Source organism: Bombina bombina, chromosome 12, assembly GCF_027579735.1.
Source record: "Bombina bombina isolate aBomBom1 chromosome 12, aBomBom1.pri, whole genome shotgun sequence".
Taxonomy (NCBI): Eukaryota; Metazoa; Chordata; class Amphibia; order Anura; family Bombinatoridae; genus Bombina; species Bombina bombina.
This window is the reverse complement of record NC_069510.1, coordinates 132238158-132255154: the sequence shown is the minus strand read 5'-3', so window position 1 is coordinate 132255154 and position 16997 is coordinate 132238158. Positions and strand designations below refer to the sequence as shown.

Genomic DNA, 16997 nt, shown 5'->3' with positions numbered 1-16997 from the left:
AAACCTGTGAGGCCATGCTGGAGCCACCAGCAGCACAAACTATTGCTCCATAATGATGTTGGAGATCACTCTTGGAAGAAGAACTAGAGGCGGGAAAACATAAGCAGGTTGATAACACCACGGAAGTGTCAACGCATCCACTGCTTCCGCCTGAGGATCCCTGGACCTGAACAGGTACCTGGGAAGTTTCTTGTTTAAGATGAGAAGCCATCAGATCTATTTCTGGAAGCCCCCACATCTGAACAATTTGAGAAAACACATCTGGGTGAAGAGACCATTCTCCCGGATGTAAAGTCTGACGACTGAGATAATCCGCTTCCCAATTGTCTACACCTGGGATATGAACCGCAGAAATTAGACAGGAGCTGGATTCCGCCCAAACAAGTATCTGAGATACTTATTTCATAGCTTGAGGACTGTGAGTCCCACCCTGATGATTGACATATGCCACGGTTGTGATATTGTCTGTCTGAAAACAAATGAATGGTTCTCTCTTCAACAGAGGCCAAAACTGAAGAGCCCTGAGAATTGCACGGAGTTCCAAAATACTGATTGGTAATCTCGCCTCTTGAGATTTCCAAACCCCTTGTGCTGTCAGAGATCCCCAAACAGCTCCCCAACCTGAAAGACTCGCATCTGTTGTGATCACAGTCCAGTTTGGACGAATGAAAGAGGCCCCTAAAGTTATACAATGGTGATCTAACCACCAAGTCAGAGAAAGTCAAACATTGGGATTTAAGGATATTAATTGTGATATCCTTGTATAATCCCTGCACCATTGGTTCAGCATACAAAGCTGGAGAGGTCTCATGAAAACGAGCAAATGGGATCGCGTCTGATGCTGCAGTCATGAGACCTAAAACTTCCATGCACATAGCAACTGAAGGGAATGACTGAGACTAAAGGTTCCAACAGGCTGCAACCAATTTCAAACGTCTCTTGTCTGTTAGAGACAAAGTCATGGACACTGAATCTATCTGGAAACCTAAAAAGGTTACCTTTGTCTGAGGAATCAAAGAACTTTTTGGTAAATTGATCCTCCAACCATGTCTTTGAAGAAACAACACTAGTTGATTCACGTGAGATTCTGCAGAATGTAAAGACTGAGCAAGTACCAAGATATCGTCCAAATAAGGAAACACTGCAATACCCCGCTCTCTGATTACAGAGAGTAGGGCACAGAGAACCTTTTAAAAGATTCTTGGAGCTGTTGCTATGCCAAAAGGAAGAGCAACAAATTGGTAATGCTTGTCTAGAAAAGAGAATCTCAGGAACTGATAGTGATCCGGATGAATCGGAATATGAAGATATGCATCCTGTAAATCTATTGCGGACATATAATGCCCTTGCTGAACAAAAGGCAGAATAGTCCTTATAGTCACCATCTTGTAAGTTGGTACTCTTACATATCGATTCAAAATCTTTAGATCCAAAACTGGTCTGAATTAATTTTCTTTCTTTGGGACAATGAATAGATTTGAATAAAACTCCAGGCCCTGTTCCTGAAACGGAACTGGCATGATTACCCCTGAAAACTTCAGGTCTGAAACACACTTTAGGAAAGCCTGAGCCTTTACTGGGTTCGCTGGAATGCGTGAGAGAAAAAAATCTTCTCACAGGTGGTCTTACTCTGAATCCTATTCTGTACCCCTGAGAGACAATACTCTGAATCCAATGATTTTGGACCGAACTGATCCAAACATCTTTGAAGAATTTTAATCTGCCCCCTACCAGCTGTGCTGGAATGAGGGCCGCACCTTAATGCGGACTTGGGGCTGGCTTTGATCTCTTAAATGGCTTGGATTTATTCCAATTTGTGGAAGGCTTCCAATTGGAAACAGATTCCTTTGGGGAAGGATTAGATTTCTGTTCCTTATTATGACGAAAGGAACGAAAACGGTTAGAAGCTTTAGATTTACCTTTAGGTTTCTTATCCTGAGACAAAAAAACTCCCTTCCCCCCAGTGACAGTTGAAATTATTGAATCCAACTGAGAATCAAATAATTTATTACCTTGGAAAGAAAGAGAAAACAATCTGGATTTAGAAGTCATATCAGCATTCCAAGATTTTAGCCACAAAGCTCTTCTAGCTAAAATAGCTAAAGACATAGCTTTAACATCAATTTTGATGATATAAAAAATGGCATCACAAATGAAATTATTAGCATGTTGAATCAACTTAACAATGCTAGACAAATCATGATCTGATACTTGTTGCGCTAAAGTTTCCAACCAAAAAGTTAAAGCAGCTGCAACATCAGCCAAAGAAATGGCAGGCCTAAGAAGATGACCTGAATATAAATAAGCCTTCCTTAGATAATATTCAAGTTTTCTATCTAAAGGATCTTTAAAAGAAGTACTAACTTCCGTAGGAATAGTAGTACGTTTAGCAAGAGTAGAGATAGTCCCATCAACCTTGGGGATCTTTTCCCAAAAGTCCAAATTAACTGCTGGCAAAGGATACATTTTTTTAAACCTTGAACAAGGAATAAAATAAGTACCAGGCTTATTCCATTCTTTAGAAATCATATCAGAAATAGCACCAGGAACTGGAAAAACCTATGGAATAACCACAGGAGGTTTACAAACAGAATTTAAACGTTTACTAGTTTTAATATCAAGAGGACTAGTTTCCTCCATATCCAATGTAATCAACACTTCTTTTAATAAAGAACGAATATACTCCATTTTAAATAAATAAGAAGATTTGTCAATATCAATATCTGAGGCAGGATCTTCTGAATCAGATAGACTCTCATCAGAAGAGAAGGATAAATCAGTATGTTGCCAGTCATTTGAAATTTCATCAACTCTATGAGAAGTTTTGAAAGACCTTTTACGTTTATTAGAAGGCGGGATTGGCAGACAAAGCCTTCTGAATAGAATCAGAAATAAATTCTTTTAAATTTACAGGTATATCTTGTACATTAGATGATGAAGGAACAGCAACAGGTAATGAACTACTACTGATGGATACATTTTCTGCATGTAAAAGTTTATCATGACAACTATTACAAACCACAGCTGGAGGTATAATCTCCACAAGTTTACAACAAATGCACTTAGCGTTGGTAGAACAGTTATCATGCAGCTGGGATCCAATAGTGAATTCTGAGACAGGATCAGATTGAGACATCTTGCAAATGTAAGAGAAAAAAACAACATATAAAGCAAAATTATCAATTTCCTTATATAGCAGTTTCAGGAATGGGAAAAAATGCAAACAGCATAGCCCTTTGACATAGAAAAAAGGCTAGAGGCAAATAAAAATGTTGTCTTAAATAATGAAAATATTTGGCGCCAAGTATGACGCACAACAAACAGAAAATTATTTTTTGGAGCTAAAAAGTCACACTCGCGTCATAGATGACGCAACCTTGTGAAGGACTCGGCGTCAACTAAGATGCCGGAAATGACGAATTTGAGTCAATGAACGTAACTTTGCACCAAAAAATTTTGCACCAAGAATGACGCAATAAACTTTGGTATTTTGCACCCTCGCGAGCCTAATTCTGCCCGCGAATTTAAAAGAAAGTCAATTTGAAAAAGAGACTATACCCCAGGTAAGAAATACATTTTCATAAAAAAGCATTTCCCAGATATGAAACGGACAGTCTGCAAAAGGAAATATACTGAAAACCTGAATCATGGCAAAATAAGTACAATACATATATTTAGAACTTCATATAAATACATAAAAAGCCAAACCATAGCTGAGAGTGTCTTAAGTAATGAAAACATACTTACCAAAATACACCCATCCACATATAGCAGATAGCTAAACCAGTACTGAAATGGTTATCAGGTAATGGAATATGAGAGTATATCGTCGATCTGAAAAGGGAGGTAGGAGATGAATCTCTACGACTGATAACAGAGAACCTATGAAATAGATCCCCGTGAGGAAAACCATTGCAATCAATAGGTGCTACTCTCTTCACATCCCTCTGACATTCACTGTACTCTGAGAGGAATTGGGCTTCAAAAAATGCTGAGAAGCGCATGTCAACGTAGAAATCTTAGCACAAACTTACTTCACCACCTCCATAGGAGGCAAAGTTTGTAAAACTGAATTGTGGGTGTGGTGAGGGGTGTATTTATAGGCATTTTGAGGTTTGGGAAACTTTGCCCCTCCTGGTAGAATTATATATCCCATACGTCACTAGCTCATGGACTCTTGCCAATTACATGAAAGAAAAATATATATAATAATTACAAGTTAGCAATCTAGAATTAAAAAGAATTGCAGAAACAAAAAAAAATAAAAAATAGGTGAAATAATATTTTCAATAAATCCCAAATTTTCTCAATTGCAAAAAAAAAAAAAAAAAAAAAAGCATGATACAAAATAACACTAAGGGCTCCAGCCTTGTGGTTCAGGCTTGCAACTAATAGCTAAGAAGCAGGTGTCTTAATACTGCTGCTTCCTAAGCTCTCTGTCACCTTTGATCCTAGCTGTGAACCTTGTCTGCCGGACATTGATAAATGGAGCCGTAAAGGAATGAAAGATTAGAACTAAATCCTGAAATTTCGCTAATTTGATTCCCAAGCAGATTACATTGGTTTTGATCCAGTCTCCATCAAAGGTGATTTTAAAGGGAAAAAAAAAACACATTCACAACATGAAACATAATATTATCAAAACCACTACAAATAAATAGCAAATAATATTATATTTTGCCATAAAAAAGTGTTCGCTTTCAGATCTCACCCAGCAGGAGAAAATTGGAAGGCTTTGGTGATTTGAGAGGAAGTGGTGAGTGCAGAGATGGCAGGTGCAGAAGCGGCGGGAGCTGTTTGCCCTATTGCTGCGAAGAGATAATGAAATTAGAGGCTATAAGATAGGAATAGTTACTTATTGACCTGTTACAAACTTTCATTAACAGAACGGTTCGACTCCCAACAAATGACTTGGCTTGATGCGAAACAGACTTGGTGCGTCAGAATTAATATAGCTAAAATTAATTCTGAACCTCCCCAGCCTCTCTAGATTTTGTAGGGAAGAAGGGTTCAAGTAATTGGAAAAAAAAGAAAGGTTTCCACCACAGGGTGCATTTGAAGGTAAAGATTCATAGTTAAAAGGGTGAATACAACTACAAAACCCAACATGCCTTAGGTGCTGACATAAATAAAATAAGTGTTGGCTGTATTAATGAGGAAACATAAAAAAATCACTTTATTGTAACAAGTTTTTGGATGACAGCCCCTCATAATTTGTCATTTACAATAAAGTTTTTCCATCTGGAGTGAAGTAGTTAAAGGGACACTTAACCCAAATTTTATATTTCATGATTCAGATAGAGCATACGATTTTAAGCAACTTTCTGATTTACTCATATTAACAATTTTTCTTCGTTCGTTCGTTGTGATCTAAATCACAAAATAAAAAAATTGGGTTCAGTGTCCCTTTAATGATCCTATACAAAAACTAAAACTATGGCACAGAGGGGCAAAACTGAAGTTTAGACAAGATCCTCTAGAATAGAAAATGTCCTTATATATTATAAGCACTTCACTATGCCACGGTTTCTTGCACATAACTAAGTGATTAATCCATGCAAAGGTGTTAAACACAAAGTTAAAATCAACTCAGAGCAGCAACACTAATTGGAGCTAGGAGAACCCCTCAGGTGAGCCAATGACAAGTCATATGTGCAGCCGCCAATCAGCAGTAAGCTCCCAGTAGAGCACTGCTGCTCCTGAGCTTACCTAGGTATAACTTTCAACAAAGGATATCAAGATAACGAAGCAAATTGGATAATAGAAGTAAATGTAAAAAGTCTCATGATTTACGTAGAACATTGCATTTTAAACAACTTCCCAGTTTAATTCTATGATCAAATAGGCTTCATTTTTTGTTATCACTTGTTGAAGGAGCAACAATACACTACTGAGTTGTAGCTGAACACATGGGTGAGCCAATGACAATCAGTATATATATGCAGCCACCAATCAGCAGCTAGAACCTAGGTTATCTGCTGCTCCTGAGCTTACCGAGGTAAAGCTTTCAACAAAGGATAACAAGAGAAGGAAGCAAATTAAATAATAGAAGAAATTTGGGCAGTTGTTTAAAATTGCCTGCTGTGTCTGAATCATGAAAGACAAGGTTTGGGTTTCATGACCCTTTAAACTGCGCTTTTGTCTGATCTTATAAAGAAGCAGTGCACTATGGGATTTTATGGGGCTATACAAATAGATGATAGTACTACCTGCAGGTTTACTGGATACGGCTCCCAACCCTGATGCTGCAGCAGTGCCATGAGCAGATGTAGGAACTGGCGCCATCTTTACAGCACCTGTTGGAAAGCCCTGAAAAAGAAAGAATATGGGTTATGAGGTCCATAGAATAAGCAAACCATGCTGGTTGTGTGCTTAACCTATTGCCTTTCTATCAATAACTTGTGTACTTAAAGGGACACTGAACACAATTTTTTTCTTTTGTGATTCAGATAGAGCAGCAATTTTAAGCAACTTTCTAATTTACTCCAATTAGCAAATGTTCTTCATTCTCTTGGTATCTTTATTTGAAAAGCAAGAATGTAAGTTTAGATGCCGGCCCATTTTTGGTGAACAACCTGGGTTATTCTTGCCGATTGGTGAATAAATTCATCCACCAATAAACAAATGCTGTCCAGGGTTCTGGACTTTCTTTTTCAAATAAAGATAGCAAGAGAACAAAGAAAAATTGATAATAGAAGTGAAACACAGAGTGTGCCGGCAGTAATATGAATTGGACAGTGCTGATAAGGAAGACAGTACACTTAACGCATTGAGCAGCCATAAGCGCATGCACACGTTCTACTGATGTATGCGCCACGTGTCATGCATCACTACAACAGTGACAGCTTTTACTAGAAGTATTTGTGTTTAATACAGTATACTGCAAACAAAAAGGGAAATGCAGTGATCTTAAAAAACAAAATGTATGCCTACCTGATAAAGTTCTTTCTTTCCTAGCATGGAGAGTCCACAAATACATTCTAATTACTAGAGGGAATTAAACTCCTGGCCAGCAGGAGGCGGCAACGAACACCCTAGCAGAACTATTAAAGTGAATGTAAAGTTTCACAAATTAAAGCCCTGTTTTAAAAATACTATTAAAAACAAGGGCACTTTCATTCATGAAAGTTTACATTTCAGCCATTTTTTTTAAATACTTACCTTTTCTTCCTTTCAAGCGTGGAACATCGAAGCAGCGATTCCCCCTCCCCCAGGTCGTCTCTTCTTACGTCAGAAATGACGAATCTGGCTTCCTCCAATAATGGCTTCCCCCCCAGAGCAAACATTGCCTGAGGCCACGCCGTGATTGGAGGAAGCCAAATTCGTAATTTCTGACGTAAGAAGAGACGACCTGGGGGCAGGGAAATCGCTGCTCCTGTGTTCCACGCTTGCAAGGAAGAAAAGTTAAGTATTTAAAAAACTAAAACTATTTTTTAAAAACAGGGCTTAAATTCTTGAAACTTTACATTCACTTTAAGTGTCACTCCCATTACCCATAATCCCCAGTCATTCGGCCAAAGCAAAATGGAAACAGAAGATGACAAGGGTATAGAGGTGCCTGAGGTTTACACAAAAAATGCTGTCTTAACTCAAATAAAGGGCGGGCTGTGGACTCCATTCGAGGAAAGAAAATTATTTATCAGGTAAGCATACATTTTGTTTTCTTTCCAATGGCATGGAGAGTCCACAAATCCATTCTAATTACTAGTGGGAACCAATACCCAAGCTAGAGGACACAGAATGGAAGGGAGGGAGAACAAGACAGGCGGAGCTAAACAGAAGGCACCACCGCTTGAAGAACTTTTCTCCCAAAGGAAACCTCAACCGAGGCAAAAATATAAAATTTGTAGAATTTGGAAAAACATAATTTATGTAAGAACTTACCTGATAAATTCATTTCTTTCATATTAACAAGAGTCCATGAGCTAGTGACGTATGGGATATACATTCCTACCAGGAGGGGCAAAGTTTCCCAAACCTTAAAATGCCTATAAATACACCCCTCACCACACCCACAAATCAGTTTAACGAATAGCCAAGAAGTGGGGTGATAAGAAAAAAAGTGCGAAGCATATAAAATAAGGAATTGGAATAATTGTGCTTTATACAAAAAAAATCATAACCACCCCAAAAAAAAAAAAAAGGGTGGGCCTCATGGACTCTTGTTAATATGAAAGAAATGAATTTATCAGGTAAGTTCTTACATAAATTATGTTTTCTTTCATGTAATTAACAAGAGTCCATGAGCTAGTGACGTATGGGATAATGACTACCCAAGATGTGGATCTTTCCACACAAGAGTCACTAGAGAGGGAGGGATAAAATAAAGACAGCCAATTCCTGCTGAAAATAATCCACACCCAAAATAAAGTTTAATGAAAAACCTAAGCAGAAGATTCAAACTGAAACCGCTGCCTGAAGAACTTTTCTACCAAAAATTGCTTCAGAAGAAGAAAATACATCAAAATGGTAGAATTTAGTAAAAGTATGCAAAGAGGACCAAGTTGCTGCTTTGCAGATCTGGTCAACCGAAGCTTCATTCCTAAACGCCCAGGAAGTAGATACTGACCTAGTAGAATGAGCTGTAATTCTCTGAGGCGGAATTTTACCCGACTCAACATAGGCAAGATGAATTAAAGATTTCAACCAAGATGCCAAAGAAATGGCAGAAGCTTTCTGGCCTTTCCTAGAACCGGAAAAGATAACAAATAGACTAGAAGTCTTACAGAAAGATTTCGTAGCTTCAACATAATATTTCAAAGCTCTAACAACATCCAAAGAATGCAACGATTTCTCCTTAGAATTCTTAGGATTAGGACATAATGAAGGAACCACAATTTCTCTACTAATGTTGTTGGAATTCACAACTTTAGGTAAAAATTCAAAAGAAGTTCGCAACACCGCCTTATCCTGATGAAAAATCAGAAAAGGAGACTCACACGAAAGAGCAGATAATTCAGAAACTCTTCTAGCAGAAGAGATGGCCAAAAGGAACAAAACTTTCCAAGAAAGTAATTTAATGTCCAATGAATGCATAGGTTCAAACGGAGGAGCTTGAAGAGCTCCCAGAACCAAATTCAAACTCCAAGGAGGAGAAATTGACTTAATGACAGGTTTTATACGAACCAAAGCTTGTACAAAACAATGAATATCAGGAAGAATAGCAATCTTTCTGTGAAAAAGAACAGAAAGAGCAGAGATTTGTCCTTTCAAAGAACTTGCGGACAAACCCTTATCCAAACCATCCTGAAGAAATTGTAAAATTCTCGGTATTCTAAAAGAATGCCAAGAAAAATGATGAGAAAGACACCAAGAAATAAAAGTCTTCCAGACTCTATAATATATCTCTCTGGATATAGATGTACGAGCCTGTAACATAGCATTAATCACAGAGTCAGAGAAACCTCTTTGACCAAGAATCAAGCGTTCAATCTCCATACCTTAAAATTAAGGATTTCAGATCCTGATGGAAAAAAGGACCTTGAGACAAAAGGTCTGGTCTTAACGGAAGAGTCCACGGTTGGCAAGAGGCCATCCGGACAAGATCCGCATACCAAAACCTGTGAGGCCATGCCGGAGCTACCAGCAGAACAAACGAGCATTCCTTCAGAATCTTGGAGATTACTCTTGGAAGAAGAACTAGAGGCGGAAAGATATAGGCAGGATGATACTTCCAAGGAAGTGAAAATGCATCCACTGCCTCCGCCTGAGGATCCCGGGATCTGGACAGATACCTGGGAAGTTTCTTGTTTAGATGAGAAGCCATCAGAACTATTTCTGGAAGTTCCCACATTTGAACAATCTGAAGAAATACCTCTGGGTGAAGAGACCATTCGCCCGGATGCAACGTTTGGCGACTGAGATAATCCGCTTTCCAATTGTCCATACCTGGGATATAAACCGCAGAGATTAGACAGGAGCTGGATTCCGCCCAAACCAAAATTCGAGATACTTCTTTCATAGCCAGAGGACTGTGAGTCCCTCCTTGATGATTGATGTATGCCACAGTTGTGACAATGTCTTATCTGAAAACAATGAACAACTCTCTCTTCAGAAGAGGCCAAGACTGAAGAGCTCTGAAAATTGCACGGGGTTCCAAAATATTGATCGGAAATCTCACCTCCTGAGATTCCCAAACCCCTTGTGCCGTCAGATACCCTCACACAGCTCCCCAACCTGTAAGACTCGTATCTGTTGAGATTATAGTCCAGGTCGGAAGAACAAAGAAGCCCCCTGAACTAAACGATGGTGATCTGTCCACCATGTCAGAGAGTGTCGTAAAAGCGGTTTAAAGATATTAATTGAGTTATCTTTGAGTAATCCCTGCACCATTGGTTCAGCATACAGAGCTGAAGAGGTCGCATGTGAAAACGAGCAAAGGAGATCGCATCTGATGCGGCAGTCCTAAGATCCAACATTTCCATGCATAAGGCTACCAAAGGGAATGATTGTGACTGAAGGTTTTGACAAGCTGATATCAATGTTAAACTTCTCTTGTCTGACAAGGACAGAGTCATAGACACTGAATTTATCTAGAAACCTAAAAAGGTTACCCTTGTCTGAGGAATCAATAAACTGATTGGTAAATTGATCCTCCAACCATGAACTTGAAGAAACAACACAAGTCGATTCGTATGAGATTCTTCGAAAATGAGAAGACTGAGCAAGTACCAAGATATCGTCCAAATAAGGAAATACCAAAACCCTATTCTCTGATTACAGAAAGAAGGGCACCGAGAACCTTTGAAAAAAATTCTTGGAACTGAGGCTAGACCAAATAGTAGAGCCACAAAACTGGTAATGCTTGTCTAAAAAGAGAATCTCAGACACTAAAAGTGATCTGGATGAATCGGAATATGCAGATACACATCCTGTAAATCTATTGTAGACATATAATGCCCTTGCTAAACAAAAGGCAGGATAGACCTACAGTAACCATTTTGAATGTTGGTATCCTAACATAACGATTCAATAATGATAGATCCATAACTGGTCTGAAGGAATTGACCTTCTTTGGTACAATGAAGAGATAAAATAAAACCCCAGCCCCTGTTCCAGAACTGGAACTGGCATAAATACTCCAGCCAACTCTAGATCTGAAACACATTTCAGAAATGCTGAGCCTTGCTGTGTCAATTGGGACACGGGAAAGAAAAGAATCTCTTAGCAGGAGGCCTTAACTTGAAGCCAATTCTGTACCTTCCTGAAACAATGTTTCTGAAACCAGAGATTAAGAACGGAATTGATCCAAATTTCTTTGAAGAAAACGTAATCTGCCCCATACCAGCTGAGCTGGAATAAGGGCCGCACCTTCATAGGTACTTAAGAGCTGGCTATAGGATTCTATAAGGCTTGGATATATTCCAAACTGGAAATAGTTTCCAAACTGATACCGCTCCTGAGGATGAAGGATCAGGCTTTTGTTCCTTGTTGTGAGGAAAGGAACGAAATGATTATTTACCCTGGAAAGAAAGGGAAAGCAAAGTTGACTTAGAAGACATGTCAGCATTCCAAGTTTAATCCATAAAGCTTTTCTAGCTAAAATAGCTAGAGACATATACCTGACATCAACTCTAATGATATCAAAAGATGGTATCACCAATAAAATTATTAGCATGTTATAGAATAATAATAATGCTATAAAATTATGATCTGTTACTTGTTGCGCTAAAGCATCTAACCAAAAAGTTGAAGCTGCAGCAACATCCGCTAAAAATATAGCAGGTCTAAGAAGATTACCTGAACATAAGTAAGCTTTTCTTAGAAAGGATTCAATTTTCCTATCTAAAGGATCCTTAAATGAAGTACTATCTGCCATAGGAATAGTAGTACATTAGCAGGAGTAGAGACAGCCCCATAACCTTAGGGATTTTTGTCCCAACAAACTCTAATCTGTCAGATGGCACAGGATATAATTTGCTTAAACGTCTAGAAGGAGTAAATAAATTACCCAAATTATTCCATTCCCTGGAAATTACTTCAGAAATAGCATCAGGGAGATAAAACACTTCTGGAATAACTACAGGAGATTTAAAAACCTTATTTAAACGTTTACATTTAGTATCAAGAGGACCAGTATCCTCTATTTCTAATGCAAATAACACTTCTTTAAGTAAAGAACGAATAAATTCCATCTTGAACAAATACAAGGATTTATCAGCATCAACCTCTGAGACAGAAACCTCTGAACCAGAAGAACCATTATCAGTATCAGAATGATGATGTTCATTTAAAAATTCATCTGAAAAAAAGAGAAGTTTTAAAAGACTTTTATGTATACTAGAAGGAGAAATAACAGACATAGCCTTCTTAATGGATTTAAAAAATAAAATCTCTTATGTTATCAGGAACACTCTGAAAATTAGATGTTGACGGACAGCAACAGGTAATGTAACAGTACTAAAGGAAATTTTATCTGCATTAATAAGTTTGACATGACATGCAATACAAATAACAGCTGGAGAAACAGATACCAAAAGTTTATAGCAGACTTAGCTTGGTAGCTCCAGCACTGTGCAGTGATTTTCCTGTAGTAACTTCTGACTCAGTTGCAACGTGGAACATCTTGCAATATGTAAAAGAAAAAAACAACATATAAAGCAAAATTGATCAAATTCCTTAAATGACAGTTTCAGGAATGGGAAAAAAATGCCAGTGAACAAGCTTCTAGCAACCAGAAGCAATAAATAATGAGACTTAAATAATGTGGAGACAAAAATGACGCCCATATTTTTTAGCGCCAAAAAAGACGCCCACATTATTTGGCGCCTAAATGCTTTTGGCGCCAAAAATGACGCCACATCCGGAACGCCGACATCTTTGACGCAAAATAACGTCAAAAAATGACGCAACTTCCGGCGACACGTATGACGCCGGAAACGGAAAATAATTTTTGCGCCAAAAAAGTCCGCGCCAAGAATGACGCAATAAAATGAAGCATTTTCAGCCCCCGCGAGCCTAACAGCCCACAGGGAAAAAAGTCAAATTTTTGAGGTAAGAAAAAATATGATAATTCAATGCATAATCCCAAATATGAAACTGACTGTCTGGAAATAAGGAAAGTTGAACATTCTGAGTCAAGGCAAATAAATGTTTGAATACATATATTTAGAACTTTATAAATAAAGTGCCCAACCATAGCTTAGAGTGTCACAGAAAATAAGACTTACTTACCCCAGGACACTCATCTACATGTTTGTAGAAAGCCAAACCAGTACTGAAACGAGAATCAGTAGAGGAAATGGTAAATATAAGAGTATATCGTCGATCTGAAAAGGGAGGTAAGAGATGAATCTCTACGACCGATAACAGAGAACCTTATGAAATAGACCCCGTAGAAGGAGATCACTGCATTCAATAGGCAATACTCTCTTCACATCCCTCTGACATTCACTGCACGCTGAGAGGAAAACCGGGCTCCAACTTGCTGCGGAGCGCATATCAACGTAGAATCTAGCACAAACTTACTTCACCACCTCCCTTGGAGGCAAAGTTTGTAAAACTGATTTGTGGGTGTGGTGAGGGGTGTATTTATAGGCATTTTAAGGTTTGGGAAACTTTGCCCCTCCTGGTAGGAATGTATATCCCATACGTCACTAGCTCATGGACTCTTGTTAATTACATGAAAGAAAGGTGTGCAATGAGGACCAAGTGGCGACCTTGCAGACTTGTTCCACAAAATCTTAATTTTTGAAAGCCCAGAAAGAAGAGAGACAGCCCTAGTGAAATGAGCCGTAATTCTCTCAGGAGGCTGTCGACCAACTGTTTTATAAGGTGACCGGGTAACACTTCTCAACCAGAGAGAAAGAGATGTAGAAGTGGCCTTCTGACCCATACGCTTACCAGAAAAAACAACAAACAGGGCAGATGATTGACAAAAAACTTTAGATGCTTGACTGTAAAATTTTAGAGGACGCAGAACATCCAGGTTATGCAACAGGCGTTCCTTCTGTTAAGAAGGATTAGGAGAAAGAGAAGGAACAACAATTTCCTGATTGATATTGCGATCCGATACTACCTTGGAAATAAATCCCAACCTAGTACGAAGAACCGCCTTATCCGCATAAAAAATAAGGTAAGGGGAAATCGCACTGCAGATCCGGAAATTCGGAACAGAAGCAGAAGAAATAGCATGGGGAAACAAAACTGTCTAAGATAACAACTTAATATCAACTGAATGCAAAGGCTCAAATGGAGCCTGCTGCAGAACTTTAAGAACAAGATTTAGGCTCCATGGAGGAGCAACAGGCTTAAATACAGGCCTGATTCTGACCAAGGCCTCCACAAAAGATTGAACATCTGGCAGGTCTGCCAGACATTTGAGCAAAAGAATAGACAGAGCAGAAATCTGACCCTTCAGAGTACTGACTGACTAACCTTTCACCAGGCCATCCTGAAGAAAGGACAACATTTTGGTTACCCTCACCCTGCTCCACGAGAAACCTTTCTATTCACACTAATAAAAGGTATTTACGCCATATCTTATGGTAAATTTTCTGAGAAACAGGCTTACGTGCCTGAAGCATGAAATCAATGAGCTCAGAAAGCCACACCCTAGCCAAGACTAGACGTTCAATCTCCAAGCAGTCAGCTTCATAGAATCTAGATCTGGGTGGAGGAAGGGACCCTGGAGTAGAAGGTCCTTCCTCAAAGGTAACTTCCAAGGGGGAAGAGATGACATCTTCACCACATCTGCAAACCAGATTCTGCGAGGTCAGGCGGGAGCTATTCGAATCACAGAGGCCCTTTCCTGCTTGATACGAGCAATGACTTGAGGAAGGAGAGCAAATGGAGGGAACAGGAATGCAAGACTGAAGTTCCAAGGAATTGGCAGAGCATCTTTTGGATCTCTTGATATTGAACTGTACCTTGGAAGCTTGGCGTTGGAAGCTAGGCGCAACGCCATCAGATCCAACGAGGGTTATCATAGCGAATACGTCCGGATGGAGAGCCCACCCCCCGGGATGAAAGGTCTGCCTGCTCAGAAAATCCGCCTCTCAGTTCTCCACCCCTGGGATGTGGATGAAAGATAGAAGACAATTGTGAGACTCCGGCTAATAAACTCCAAATCCCTCCTTGGTGATTGATGTATGCCACCGAGGTGATGTCTGATTGGAATCTGATAAATCGGACAAAACTTAGTTGAGGCCAGGCTGTTAGACATTGAAGAGTGCTCTCAACTCTTATGATGTTTATGGGAAGAGAAGACCTCTCGAGTCCAAGGACCCTGAGCCTTCAAGGAACCCCAAATTGCTCTCCAGCCCGACAGGCAGGCATCTGTGGTCACAATTACCCAGGATGGTCTCAGAAAGCATTTACCCTGAGACAGATGTCTTGCGACATCCACCAAGATAGAGAGTCCCATGGAAGGGGATCTAGAATTATCCTCAGAGAAGTCTGAGAGATTTCCGTTACATTGTCTGAGCAAGCATATCTGTAGAGGACTCAGATAGAAATTGGCAAAATAAATAATGTCCATGGAAGACACCATTAGACCATTACTTCCAAAACACAGAGCCACCGATGGACGGTCAGAGAACTGAAGTGAAAGTCAAGCAGCAAGAAGCTTGGATTTTCTGATCGTCGTCAAGAATATCGAGTCTATGACCGTCCCCAAAAAACATACCTTGGTAATTGACACCAAGGAGCTTTATTCCAGATTCACCTTTCACCCATGGAAGCGGAGAATCAACAGAGATCCTCATGGGATCTTGCTAAATGAAAAGATGGCACCTGAATCAAGATATCGTCCAGGTGCTGAGCCACTGCAATTCCTTAAAATCTGGCAACTGCCAGAAGAGTCCCTAGAACCTTCGTAAAGATTCGGGAAACAGAGAATGAGCCGAAATGTAAGGCTACAAGACGTAATGTTTTGTCTAAAAAGGCAAACCGCAGGAACTGGAAATGTTCCCTGACTAAAAAGAGAATAGAACAGAACCTTGTTAAACCTCTTGCTAACACACATGTGCAAGTAGCTGCAGCTGGTTTCAAACGGCAAACCTTCCGCTTGCTAGTCAGCTAAGCTAACCATCAGGCTAGGAATTAGTTGAGACACTTTAAAAGAACATCTAGTGTTCAGCAGCTGGATACAAACCAACACCTTAGGGTTGCAAAGCCACAAAGCTAACCACTAGGTTACATTTGGCTGTTTTGGGGATTAAAGTGAGTCGAAAGTCTTTTTTTTAAAGAAAAACTAAACATCTGACCTAGGACCACACAATATGTCACAGACATAAGATACAATCTCCTCAACAAGAGACAGATTAAATTATTTCTTAGTCCTAAGAACATCCCAAGGAAGAAAATAATAAAATAAAAAAATGTATATAATATACATACACACACACACACACACACACACACATATACATACATATATATATATATATATATATATATATATATATATATATATATATATATACACACATACACACACAAACAAACAATAACTCTGGACGAAATATTCATCTCAATATAAAAGAGAATAAAGAATAGTGTCCAATAAACAACAAAGGGAAACTTTTAAGAACCTAAGAACAAGAATGTGTCATCTGGGACATATGTTCCAAACATTATCTTATATCCCTCAATATGAGAAAAGAAAAATAGATCTCATATACATACAATAAGAAAAAAGCCAATAATAAAACTAGTGTCCAAAGAACACTTATATCTTATATGGCACCTGAACAATACATCTCACATTAAAAGGACATCCAGTGTTCAATATTATAAATTCCTTCCATGAGAAGAGAAAAAATATACACATAAGAGACCTAATCTCAAGAAATTAGGATCAGCCTATGTAGAATAATACAATTCCCATACCGAGCCCTAGGAATGGACCTGTGGGTTGTAAAGCTTCTTACTGCAATATAGAAGCAGTAAAATAAAAAATGTACAGTGAAAAACCATTAGTCACCACAGGGTGGCGTACAACATTTCCCAAAGAATATAGAGCATACACAATTCTTTATGTCTATTATCCTTTTAAG

General features: G+C 38.9%; 1 protein-coding gene across 6 annotated transcripts in view; it reads right to left on the bottom strand.

Annotated features, from left to right (window-relative positions):
* NUP214 (nucleoporin 214) overlaps positions 1 to 16997 on the bottom strand; it is a 207496-nt gene that overhangs the window by 84662 nt on the left and 105837 nt on the right. For all 6 annotated transcript variants that reach the window (XM_053695786.1, XM_053695791.1, XM_053695788.1 and 3 more), the window contains exons 26-27: positions 6210 to 6309; positions 4712 to 4808 (exon numbers count right to left, since the gene is read on the bottom strand). In XM_053695786.1, the coding sequence (XP_053551761.1) occupies positions 4712 to 4808; positions 6210 to 6309 (197 nt within the window). The remainder of the gene's footprint in view (positions 1 to 4711; positions 4809 to 6209; positions 6310 to 16997) is intronic.